Here is a 13094-nt window from a genome sequence, read left to right as displayed (position 1 = left end):
ATTTCTTAGGTGCTTCTGTTTAGGCCTGCGGTGGACTGGCCCGGAAAGGTCCTTGGTCTTCGCTCAGTGCCCAAGAGAGCTGACTGCTGAAGGGTGAGGAGACCCAAAGAAGAGGAGACCGGGAAGGCCGCCCAGAGGAGGTGAGTGAAGAACCTGTAGCCCTAGAGCCTTCTCCATAGCTTCCTCAGAGGAAAACCAGGTGGGACAGTGGGCAGGCTCCCTCCTGTTAGGCAGTGGCTTAGACCCTGCTAGGAGTGATTTTTCAGTCCTTAGTGGCTGCATATTGTCACTCATACCACCTTACCCCATCATAGGTCATGAAGACTTCAAATGACTTGCCCTGGCCCTGGCCCAGCTTCTGATTGTCATCAGGTCTGATGCCTGTCTAGGGTGAGGCAGTGTCAGCCAGGCCAGTTGCATTGAATGCACGCTTGCAGAAGAGGCTTCCAAATAGGAAGGGAGGTAGCAGCCCCAGCATCTGTGCTGAGCAGGGCAGGAGTTGGGGACTCCAGGAGTCCCAGGCAGAGATGCTCTAGCTCTGCACATCCCAGCCTGCCAGCTGGTTCCCCAGATCCCCAGACTTGCTAAAATTGCCTCAGCTCTTCACATAGACAGGGAGTAGCTTTGCCTATGAGGTGTAGATGCTGCTAGGAACACCAAGGGCCAAGATACTAGAGTTCCCGAGATTTAGGTTGCATTCTCTGTATCTTCCTGTGTTCTGGTGTTTGCTAGCCTCCTTTGGTTTGTTTTACTAGGTGGTGGGCAAAGTGGGGTCTCCAGTCTGTTTATTTTTGTGTCTGGTTTAACATATATTGCAATGCTGTGAATTATTCTCTTGCCAAACAGGGCAGTGACTGAGAACACAACATTTTTAATCAAAAGAACTGGGTTTGAATTCTGACTGCCTGTGACTCCTTTGGCACATTGTTTTATTTCCCTCCAAACTTTTTAATGTCCTCAACTGTAAAATGGGGGGGGGGGGATTGCATTCTCACAGGATAGTTGTGAGGAGTAACTATAATGATAAATGTCCTTCAGCCCCAGAGGCAACCTCACTGGCCTCTAATTGGAAAAGTTTAAACAACCCTGAGCCCTCCTCTCTTAGAGGACTTTGAGAATGGTCTGGCTATTTGGCAAGACACTGTTGCAGGGTGTTAGAACAAAGCAATAGGAATAAAGTAAAGGCAGAGTGTTCATGGAAGGCAAATAGTGTGGGAGACCCTAATTCAGGATCTCTGGCTCAAGGAAGGGGCCATTTCTGGAAGGAGATCTGACTTTAGTGGGAGAAGCAGCAACACCCTCAGTACATGTCACATGTGTTCACATGTTCATGGGTGACCCTGACTGTACCATTACCATGGGTGCTGTCTGGGTTAGAGGGAGCATTCAGCTCAAGGATTCTGGTTTCATCTCTGCTCTAAATAGCTGTGTGATCCAGGACAGGTCATTTGCCTTCTCTGGGCACTTGGTATGGTGAATGAACTTGGAGTCAGACTTTGCATCCCAGTTCCACACTGACCATCTTAGTCAATTGCTTTTCTCTGAGCCTTGATTTCTTCATTTATACAACAGATCTTATAATATCTACATTAACCATTACATGTACTAATAAGAAGAACCTAGCACTGTATCTGGCATGTGACAGGCACTTTCTGTGTGTATATTCCCATTCTTGTCTCCTCCTTCTTCCTAGCCACCTTCCATCTTTACAATGGGCCCAGTAAAATAGGTTCAGCTTATCTCAGTGGTTTCATGAGCATAAAGTAAGGAGGCAAGCAAAATAGAGATATGGAAAGTTAAGGACTGCCAAAACACAAGAGAGTCTTGCAGTTAGGGACTGTGGAAAATCTTTATGGCAAGATATTAAGGTCTTGAGTCTCTGCATGTGGAAACTGTTGAAATCTGAGATGGTAAGGAGGTCCCGGGTCTGAAACCCTCCAAGGAATGTCATTCTTCAGGTGTTCCTTTGGAGACAACCCCAAGCCCAGAAAGCCCAGTGCTGTGCACCCAGAGATGGGCACAGGTTGGGATTCAAGGCACAGTAAATAGAGTCAGAGGGCTGGTCTGGCCTGAGCCACTGCTGGACCGCAGCCCCGAGGGGTTGGAGCTGGACGGAGAGGCAGCCTGAGTCAATATTGACCTTCCTCAGCTGGCCAGCCTGGCTCTTTGGCCTGTCATTCAGCTGAAGTGTTGACAAAAGCCACTGAATGAGCTTCATCATTGTATTTTTACAATTTTGAACAACACCCCATTATCTCTTCCCTGGTGATTCACTGGGGCCTGTGGTATGGGAATCATAGCAAGGGCAGGGAACCCAGACATTTTGACTGATTATATGTGCAGCACCTACTACCCTGGCACAAGTTTCATTCTTCCTGGGTCACTTGAGTGGGACAGCAGAACCTCTGGATACTGCCCAGTCTGCTGGGGACTTCTAACACTTCAGTGCACTGGCCCTGTGAAAGTCTACAAAGCCTGTGGGTGATGAGGCAGAGGCCATGGCCCCAACCTAAGATCTTCTACCCTGCATGTGGCAAGCTGGCAGAAAAGCCAAGGAAATTTCCTTCCCTGTGATGTATCTTTTGGAGCCAGGATAGGGTGCTGGATGCTGTCCTTCCTGCCTCTCATGTCACATGAAGAGGAACAGATGGCATACCTGGACCAGGGGAAGCTGAGGAGAGACAGAGTTCAACTCCACACAAAGGAAAAGCAGTGAGGGGACAGAAGCAGGGGCCTTGGGAAGGGACAAGAACTCTCTATTGATGAACACATTCAAGCAGGGTATGGGTAGGCTCTGTGGGAATGCCACAGAGGGACAGAAATTTGGGCAGGGTAAAGGGGCCAGTCAGAGGATGAAGTTTGCACTGCCATCTCTTCAGGTGGCACTGGCTAGCCTATAGCAACATCAATGTGAGAGAAGCAAACCAAACCTGCCCAAGAGCAAGGATTTTGTCTTGTTTACCATGGCCCCCAGAGCCTGGAGTAGAGCAGGTACATAATAATTTGTGTGTGTGTGTGTGTGGTACTGGGGATTGAACCCAGTGTCTCACGCATGCTAAGCAAGCACTCCCCTTTTTATTTTGTTTTGTGACAGGGTCTCACTAAGTTACTGAGTCTGGTCTTGAACTTATGGTCCTCCTGCCTCAGCTTCCTGAGTAGCTAGAATTACAGGTGTGCACCACTGTCCCCAACCACAATAAATACTTTATGAGTAAAGGAATTAATAATGTAATTTTATATTTTAAAAAATTCTAGAGGGCTGATGTTGTAGATTAGTGGTAGAGTGCTTACCTAGCATGTGTGAGGTACTGGATTTGATCCTCAGCACCACATATAAATAAATAAATTAAATAAAGGCCCATGGACAACAAAAACAACAACAACAACAACAACAACAACAAATTCCAGAAAGTAAAGGTTGAGGAAAAGGAGAATCTCCTTGATTAATGAGACTATTTCTGTGAATGGCTATCTTCTGTTCAAGGGGGCTGGGTGAGGCCCATCCCTCCTCATAGGAAGGAGAGTGACAATTCTGAAGGCCAGTTAAAAGAGGTCAAGCAACCCTGCTATAGATCTCAGGTGAAGAGACCCAGCACTGGAAGGGGCAGACTTTTCTGCAGGCATTCTGGGACTGGATGGTTGTGGTAACAGGGATACTTTTCTAAGTTCTGTTGAAGCCAGGAGGTGCTTTCCTCTGTCTTGGGGCTATGATTCTAGGATAGATGCTTCCCCAGGGTGTCTTAGATGGGCCTGAGAATGACACAGGGTGGGGGTAGTGGGTGCTGATGGCTAACTGCAGTCAAAATCACCTCAGGGCCTGGGTCAGAATCTGTCCCTTCCTTGCTGCTGTACTTGGATAAATTACTCGGTCTCTATGGCTTTCGGGTTCCTTCCCTGTGTGATAGATATAGTAGCAGTGCTCCCTCATAGCTTTGTGGTCAGAGATCACATTCAACACTCTCAGTTCAGAGCCTGGGTCTTGCTCTAGGCTCTCCCTGAGGGGTGATTATTAAAAATACCCAGATCTGCTCCTTGAGCTAGAAGCTATTTCTCCCCCTCACTGCCTGGAAAAGCTGGCAGAGGGGAATGAGTCCATTCTCTTGTCATTAGTGGAAATGCTGAGGTCTAGAGAAGAAGGAAAATAGACCAACAGCCCCAAGGTCCCAGGTTGAGCCTCATAGTCCTGAATATGAGCTCTGATAAAATGCCCTGAGCCTCTCCCACTCTCACTCACTGGCATCTTGAGCTGGGTGTCCTCTGCTGTTCTGGGAACCAGGAACCAGCCCTGTTGGCAGCTGCTGCTTCTCTTCTCGCTTGCCGGAAATGGTGGGAAATCCCACCAGCCTCACTCATAGCAGACACTTTACCAACATCCCAGACCTTACACAAGAGACCAAATCTTACCCCTTCAGAGAAGCTACAAAATTGTCTACAGTCATTTTTCTGGAAGGAACTTTCCCAGCCCTTTTTATTTATTTTTTTAATACTAGGGATTGAATCCACGGGTGCTTTAACACTGAGCTACACCTCCAGCCATTTTTTATTTTTTATTTTGAGACAGGGTCTTACTAAGTTGCTTAGAGCCTCACTAAGTTTGCTGAGGCTAGTCTCGAACTTGCAATCCTCCTGCCTCCATCTCCTGAGTTGCTGGGATTACAGGCGAGCTCCACCATACCTAGCATTCTTGTGACTCCCTTCAGTGAGCCAAACGTCCTTTCCATGAAAGGGATTCAATGTGTGGAAACAGCCCAAACTCATTCAAAGTCAGGCCTAGACGCTGCCACTTCTGGGAAAAACCCAGATGAGGGGTTAAGAGAATTGCTGACATTGATTCAAGACAGGCCCCAAAGATGGTTCCCAAAGAGGAATTCTAGGAATACCAGAGCATGTTTGGAACAGAGAGATGCATTCCCAAAAGGTCTGCCTCAAATGGCAAGGCTCATTTGAATGTCCAAGCTACTATAGGTTTAAATATGAACTTAAGGGGCTGGGATTGTGGCTCAGTGGTTGAGTGCTTACCTAACATGTGTGAGGCAGTGGATTTGATTCTCAGTATTGCATATAAATAAATGAATAAAATAAAGGTCCATCAACAACTAAAAAAATATTTTTAAAAAATGAACTTAAGTCTCTGTAGCTCTGCCCTAGGTCTGTGAACCCCACAGCTCTGGAAGCCTTAGCAATCCAGGCCCCAACACATGGATATCTTCTGGAAGGAGGAGAAGCAATCTGAGAGGGTGACCCACACACACTGCAGCTGCTTTCTCAACCCTGTCATGTCATGGATGCTTGAACAGCCACACCAGGCTCTCCCTTGTCACTATGGAATGTAGCATCAGCCACTGAATCCTGCCTGGTCCATTCTGAGACCTTCCAGAAGGCCTCTGCTTTTCACATATGCCAGGCCCTGACCTCCACAACCCCTGACACTACCTCTTTAGAACATTTTTAGGACAAAATGTAGGACAAAAAAATCCCTGGTTCCATACAAAGGGTCAGCCTTCAAGTTAAGAGAGCCCCAGACTCCCCTGGGCTCTGCCTCACAATTGAACCTGGAAAGAACTGGGCAGGCTGGTGGAGGAGCAGCCTGTCTTCCCATTGCTCAAGTGAATGAGTGCATCAGGCTGTCATCCTCTCCTGGCTCATGAAGACCTCCAGGAAAAGAGATCAACAGCAGCCCAACTACTTCCAGCATTGGCATAAATATGGCAGGACCCTTGGAATCAGATCTGGATTCAGGCCCCTTGCTCAGTCATGTCCTGGTTCTGTGATCTTGGGCAAGTTATCTGGCCTCTGTGAGTCGTATCTGGATTCATGGATAATAATTCCCACCTCTCAGGGCTGCTAACCCTCAGAAAGGACCTAGTACATAAGAAGAGCTCTTACCCTTTTTGTCTGTTGCTCCCCAGCCCCACCACCCCAAACCACAGTCTCCAGAACTGTGACTCCTGAACTCTCCCCCCAGCTCTGCCCTTGGCTCACTGGGTGTGGCAGTATTTCCTCCAGAAAGCCTCTGCAAGGAACTGCCTGACTCTCCTCTGCCAACTTCAGCTGAAGGAAGAAGCCACAGCAGAGCTTGTGCCTGGGGAGTTTACTTCACAAACTGGTTTGGGCTGGACCCTTCCTGCTCAGCATTGAGCATCTCCCTCTAACCCAGTCATGGGTAAGCCAGCCAGCCAGAAGATATGTCTACAAACCGCAGAAGAGGAAAGTTCAAAGCATTCCTCAAATACAATAGAGCATTCCTAGCCCAAGGTCCAATCCTGGAAGCTGTCTTCCTCCCCTGGGTTAGAGCAAGGTATCAGACAGGAGCAGCAAGGCCACCCAAGCCTGAGCTGGCCCCTGCCTCTGCTCATTCCTACCTTAGTCTGAGGCCTACATCATTTTTTTTTTTTTCAGGCTAGGCAGAAGGAAAGGCAGGGAGGCAGTGTGTGGAAAGTACCTTCTCTCTTCCTCCTCAGTGGTATCTTCTTTGACAGCTCCTCTGCTGGATGGAGTGAGGATGCAGAGCATCAGTGGTACCTCAGTGGTATCTTCTTTGACAGCTCCTCTGCTGGATGGAGAGACGAAGGGTAACAGTCACAGGCTGACGTGAGGCCTGATTTGATGAGGCCATGACCTAATAGTGAATGCAGCAACTGCCTCACTCAGGACCCCCACTGCCCTTGGAAACTGAGTTAGAAAAGGGAACCTCAAAATGGCCAGTCGAAGGCCTCTGAGCAGCTGGATGTGTGCTGAGCTACTGGGGATGTTTGTATCCCAAGTGTTTTGTTGGCAGTAACTGGGCAACACCAGGGTTAAGCATCTCTTAGGTACTCAATCTTCACAAATCATTTTTCTCTGTTAAAATATTTTTGTTTTCTTTAGAAAAGTAATCCATCGTATTTTCGGAAAATCTAGAAGAGTAAAAAGATGGGGAAGGAGGAAATCATCTGTAGCCCCACCAGCCAAACATGACAGCAATTATTTCGATATATTTCCTACAAATATTTATTGTATTCCTATGCACTGAGAAATTAGTATGGGTAAAATCTTCAGTAATAATCCCTTACTCCTATGCCATCAAGAATTCTGCTCTGAGCTGGGCGTGGTGGCACATACCTATAATCCCAGTTGCTTAAGAGCATAAGGCAGGAAGATCACAAGTTCAAAGCCAGCCTCAGCAACTTAGCAAGACCCTGTCTCAAAATAAAACATAAAAAGGGCTGGGGATGTAGCTCAGTGGTTGAGTGCCCTAGGTTCAATCCCTGGTACAAAAAAAAAAAAAAAAAAAAAAAAAAAAAACATGAATTCTGCTTTCAACAAAGAAAACCTTGGTAGTTTAATTTGTCTCTGGGACCCATGGGTATGGACAGATTTGGGTTCCAGCAGGTCAGGGGTCTGGGAAAGCCTACCAAACTTAGGCCCAGTGGAATCAATCACACCAGGCTGAGGGGAGGGAACAGCCAGGCTATGCCCCCCTCCTGCTACCAGCTTTATTATTTTACCTTTCACACATAGGTCTATGATCCATCTGCAGTTAATTTGAGAATATGATATGAACTCATTTTTCTCCACATGGACATCTAATTGCTTCAGCTACTTTTATTGAAAAGACCATCCATTCTCCACCATATTGCAATGTCACCTTCATTATAAATCAAGTGACCTCATATGAATGGATCTATTTCTGGATTTTTCTCTTCATTTCCATTAGTCTTTTTGTCAATCCTTATGCCAATTCTACACTATATTAATTATGGTAGCTTTATAATAAATCTTGGTATATATTTAGTATAATCCTCCAACTCTCTTCTCTAAGATTGCCTTGGCTATTCCTGGTTCTCTGTTGCTCTGTACATTTTAGAATCAGTGTGTCAATTTCTGCCAAAAAAAATCTGTTGAGACCGAAATAAATCTGTAGGTTAATTTGGGAGTAATTGACACATCTTCACAGTGTTGAATCTTCCAGAGTACAAACATTCTTTAATATCTTTAATCTTTGTATTTTTCAATGTAAAGACCTTACATGTCTTTCATTAGATTTATTCCTATGTGTTTTATATTTTTAATATAAAATAGTAAATGGTATCTTTTTATTTCATTTTCTGTATTTTCGTTACTGGTATGTAGAAATTCAATTGACTTTTTTAATGTTAATCTTGAATTGAGAACCTTCCAAATTCACTTGTTTAATCCCAATAATTCATATGTAGAATCTTCTGGATGTTCTACTTACACAATCATGTTGTCTCAGTGGTGTTGTTCTTACCACTTTTCAAATGGGTTCTAGCAGCCTCCCTTTAGGTTGCTGATTTCACATTAGCTAATGACTGCTGGTTTCTAAATTTCCATCCATTCCCACAAAGCCTGAGCTCAATGACTGCTTCTGTCACCTGTACTACCATAAGCCCTGAACCTAGGACTCTGGGTTGTTCTTTCTCCTCAGGTCTTTCCTACTGACTCTGGGGGAGATTTTGTTCTGAAATGGCTATTAGAGTGAATTCAAGAGGGGGATCCCACGTTACTTAGAATACTTGCTCAAGATGGTTTCCCCATGAGTTCCTACAGAAAGAGCCAAGTACTTGGTTGGGGGTAGGTAGATGAGAAGGTTGTTCTGGGGTAAAAGTCTCGGCCAGATTTTCTTCAACTCTAGGTGTGTCTTCGCACCTCCAGAAGGCTTCACAGAGGTAAGGAGGAGGAAAAAAGTTCAGCTAACTAATCCAGGGATAGAGGGTCTGCCCAAGAGGCTGAAAGAATAGACCTACTGATGAAGACCCTTCTGTAAAAGGCAAAGGCTGGAAGGGAGGCATTCAGATTTTACCAAATCATGAAGAGTCTGAATAATGGAGATATGGTGAGGACTCCAGATCCCCAAACCCAGAAATCAAGCATGACCCTTTGAGAGGTAAATCGGAGAGGAGAGGCATTTGGCATCATTTTCAAGTGGTGGTATCCAGAGGCCTTGAGCTTAAAGACAGGCATGTAAAGAGAGGCAACATAGCAAGAGAACACAATCTACCAGGACTCTACTTACTTCATACTCCCTGTGCGTTGTCTTCCATGAACTCCGTTGATAGATGAAGAATACTGAGATTCAAATTGTCTAACTTGTTCTTAGTGTCTTCAAATTCATGGGATATTCCCTTCAACTCAAACAGGTACATTTCATTCTGAAGTCCTCCATCTATAGGGGCTTCGCATCTATGGCTCTGCCTTTAGAGTGTGTTAGGGAGATGCATGAACCTCAAAGTCCAGAGAAGTGACTGACATTCCAAGAGGTGTTCAATGGGTCCAGGCTGACTCATGTATGGTGGGCTCCTAGTGGGGAAGTGGTGGGCTCTTCAGGTTCCCTGCCTTTCAGAGTGGGCACCAGCAACCTCCAGGACCTGTGATCCTCTAGAATCTGTGAAAATGACCAGGGAAATGCTGTTTCCAGAACAGGAGCCAAAAGAGAATGTGATGGCCCCACACTTAAGATCTTTGTATAGATAAGTAATCCAGACATTCAAATTCAGAAACATGTTAAGCTGATGAGGTGCAATACACTCATAATCCCGGCTACTCAGAGGCTGAAGTAGAAGGATCACTTGATCCCAGGAGTTTGAGTTCAGCCTGGGCAACATAGTTAGGCCCCATCTCTCTCTCTCCCCAACCACCCACCTTTCTCTCACACATACACACATACAAATGGAAACATGCTTCATTTTTTCTTAAAACCTGGAAGTGACCTTTCATGGTGACATACAATCCACTATGCTCTTTTGAGTCACTTGAGATCCAAAAGCATTCAAGTAGGCACCCTGACCCTGTCTTCATCAGTATGTGGTTCTCTGTCCAGGGCTCTCCTGATGGCGAGGCTAGAGCCCTTTTGAAGTCACTTTCCCACCCAGGTTTCCAGTTTCCCTCTCTCAGAGCTAGTCACATTATTCTTTGCAAGCTCAGTAGGACCTGAAACAAACACCAGATCAGCAAGATGAGGGATGTAGGCTTGACACCAAGGGAGATTTTGTGCAGTCCGAGTTCTGGGACCAGAGAATAATCCCAAGAGGAGTGGGCTGTGTGCCTTCCCAGGAGAACTTTATCCTAAGATGGCTGCCCCTCACCCATCCCAGGCTGTCGCCTTGGCTCAGGGCCTTTCTGGAGTTGAGACAAAGTACCTGGTAAGTATGAGAGCCCTTTCTGGGTTCCCTGATCCTATGATGCATGGTCCCAGCCTGGGTATTATGACTGTGGATTGGTTGGTTCTTTTTATTAATGCTGTATATTCCATTAACAGGTTTTCTATTGTTAAACCATCCTGGGACAAACCCAGATTGATTGTGATAAACAAAAACTTAAACACACAGTTGAATTCAATTTGCTAGTTTTGTTTAGGATTTTCACATTTATGTTCATAAGTAAGATTGATTCAAATTTTCCTTTTCTCCCATCCTTCTTATCTGGTTGAAGAATCAAGGTCATACTTGCTTCTTAAAATGAATCTACTAGCTTTCCTCCCTCTTTCCCCTCTTTTCAATTCTTTGACAGTAGAACAATATTTGTAATGGGCTTTGGACTTTATAAAAACACACCCTCAGAGTCTGCCTTCTCAGCAGGAGACTTGGCACAGATCAACAGACAGACACCTCTTTCCCTTGTTCCTAGTCTGGGTTGGCTTATTTATGGCCCTTTTGTGGTTTCTGAGACTGTTCTGCTGGGAGCCAGCCATTTCCCTAAGGAGGTAGAGATGAGAGCAAAGGGAATCCCTAGACCAGAGCAGATGGGCTCTGCTTGGGGAATAGGAGAGAGCTCTATGCCTGGCACCCCAACCCCCACTGCAGCCACCCTATGCTTCCTGGGCCAAAGCTCAATTTGACCCTCTCTTTGCAGGCACCATGTTCCGCAAGAAAAAGAAGAAACGCCCTGAGATCTCTGCCCCACAGAACTTCCAACATCGTGTCCACACCTCCTTCGATCCCAAAGAGGGCAAGTTTGTGGGCCTCCCCCCACAATGGCAGAACATCCTGGACACACTGAGGCGCCCCAAGCCCGTGGTAGACCCTTCACGCATCACACGAGTACAGCTCCAGCCCATGAAGGTAAACGGGGTGGGCGTGAACTGCGACCAAGTTCATCCTCTCCCACTCTCAAGAAACAACTGGTAAAACCCCAGATGCACCTGGAGGACCCACCTAGTTATCAGCGTGGATGATCCAGCTGTCTTAATTTCCTGCTAATCAGTCTCTATCCCTGGGGACCCAGGGAGGTGACATCCAGGGAGTCCTTTGCATGGTGGTAGGGATGCCAGATTTAGCAAATAAAAGTACAAGATGGCCAATTAAATTTGAATTTTAGATAAAAGTTTTTAGTACAAATATGTTCCATATAGTATTTGGACCTGTAACCTCAAAGGGGCTGGGGCCTTCACAGACTGGGGGAATTTAGTTGTGCAGGTCCAGATGGGTATATCTAATAGCCTAGTTGGGGTCTGGGTCAAGGACCCTGTCAGAGTTTAGAAGCCATGAAGCCGGAGTGTGTGGAGAGGGCACCTGGACTGGTCCTGGCTTCCTCAGGTGGTTTCACAGGCCACAGGTAGAACTAGAAAATGGCACTCCCTCCCACTGTGCTCCTCAGCTCCCCACTCGCAGCAGGCCACACCATTTGGCATGCTGGACTGTAACCCCATGGTTACAAGGACCTGATGACAAGGACCTTCTCCCTGTACCCTTACACATTGCATCAGCACAGGCCTGACCCATTTGGGGTCCTGGTAAATGACTGAAAAGTCAGTGAATGAGTAGATGACACAGCAAGGGAGACCATAGGAATTCCTCTCCAAGGCCCCAGAGCAGGCTGTGACCCTGGTCTCCAGGCTAGTCCTTCCTGCCATGAAGGGACTGCTCTCACTATTTTTTATTTTTAATTTAGCTGTAGATGGACACAATACCTTTTAATTTTATTTATTTTTACATCATGCTGAGGATCAAACCCAGTGCCTCCTACCTGCTAGGCAAGTGCTCTACCACTGAGCCACAGCCCCTGCCCTGCTCACACTCTTTTCTCTTCATCCTGCAGACAGTGGTGCGGGGCAGCTCAGTGCCCACAGATGGCTACATCTCAGGGCTGCTCAATGACATCCAGAAGTTGTCAGTCATCAGCTCCAATACCCTGCGTGGTCGCAGTCCCACCAACCGGCGGCGGGCACAGTCTTTGGGGCTGCTAGGGGATGAGCACTGGACCACTGATCCAGACATGTACCTCCAGAGCCCCGAGTTGGAGCGCACTGACCCCCAGAGCCTCTACCTCAGCTGCAACGGGGGCACACCAGCAGGTCACAGGCAGATGCCATGGCCTGAACCACAGAGCCCACGGGTCCTGCCCAATGGGTTGGCCACCAAGGCACAGTCCCTGGGCCCTGCTGAGTTCCAGGGTGCCTCACAGCGATGCCTGCAGCTGGGTGCCTGCTTGCAGAGCTCCCCACCTGGCACCTCACCCCCCATGGCTACAGGGAGACGGGGCATGAAGACTACCAAGCATGGCTCTGAAGAAGCCCGGCCACAGTCCTGCCTAGTGGGCTCAGCCACAGGGAGGCCAGGCGGTGAAGGCAGCCCTAGCCCTAAGGCCCAAGAGAGTAGCCTCAAGCGCAGGTTGTTTCGAAGTATGTTCCTCTCCACTTCTGCCACGGCACCTCCAAGCAGCAGCAAGCCAGGCCCTCCAGCACAGAGCAAGGTAGGTCAAGTGGGGCTTCCTTCTGGGGTCACTCAGGAACACAAGGAACCTGGACTGGCAAGCAGCCACAGGGAATGGTTGTCAGGAACACAAGACCTGCCTGGCCTTCCCTACTCTCTGGGTCAGGGTTAGGAATAATATGATGAACCAAATGGTCAACAAACTAGCTCAACCTCAGCTGATGATTGTACCCTAAACCAACTGAGCCCTTGTCCCCCAAAGGCTTAGTATATGTGAGTCAGAGGTTGTAAGCCATGTCCTCTAACACGGGTCGTGGCAGGCTGATATTCCTGTACTGTGGGGTCTGGGTGTACCACTCCAGGAGGCAGACAATCCCCTGACAAAACAGCATCTTTAACCACAAACCCAAAGCAGACCATCTTGGCCTGCGATGGCCAGCAAGC

The 13094-nt window shown here is 47.2% G+C and overlaps 1 protein-coding gene across 5 annotated transcripts in view; it reads left to right on the top strand.

Moving 5' to 3' along the window:
• The window catches only part of Pak6 (p21 (RAC1) activated kinase 6), a 34736-nt gene that overhangs the window by 12827 nt on the left and 8815 nt on the right, over positions 1–13094 (top strand). For 4 of the 5 annotated variants that reach the window (XM_047541712.1, XM_047541711.1, XM_047541713.1 and 1 more), the window contains 3 exons: positions 10–140; positions 10852–11060; positions 12037–12690. In XM_047541712.1, the coding sequence (XP_047397668.1) occupies positions 10857–11060; positions 12037–12690 (858 nt within the window). In that variant the 5' untranslated portion in view covers positions 10–140; positions 10852–10856. The remainder of the gene's footprint in view (positions 1–9; positions 141–10851; positions 11061–12036; positions 12691–13094) is intronic. The other variant, XM_047541715.1, reaches the window with a different exon arrangement.

This window comes from Sciurus carolinensis, chromosome 2, assembly GCF_902686445.1.
Source record: "Sciurus carolinensis chromosome 2, mSciCar1.2, whole genome shotgun sequence".
Lineage (NCBI taxonomy): Eukaryota > Metazoa > Chordata > Mammalia > Rodentia > Sciuridae > Sciurus > Sciurus carolinensis.
This window is presented reverse-complemented; position numbering and strand designations above follow the sequence as displayed.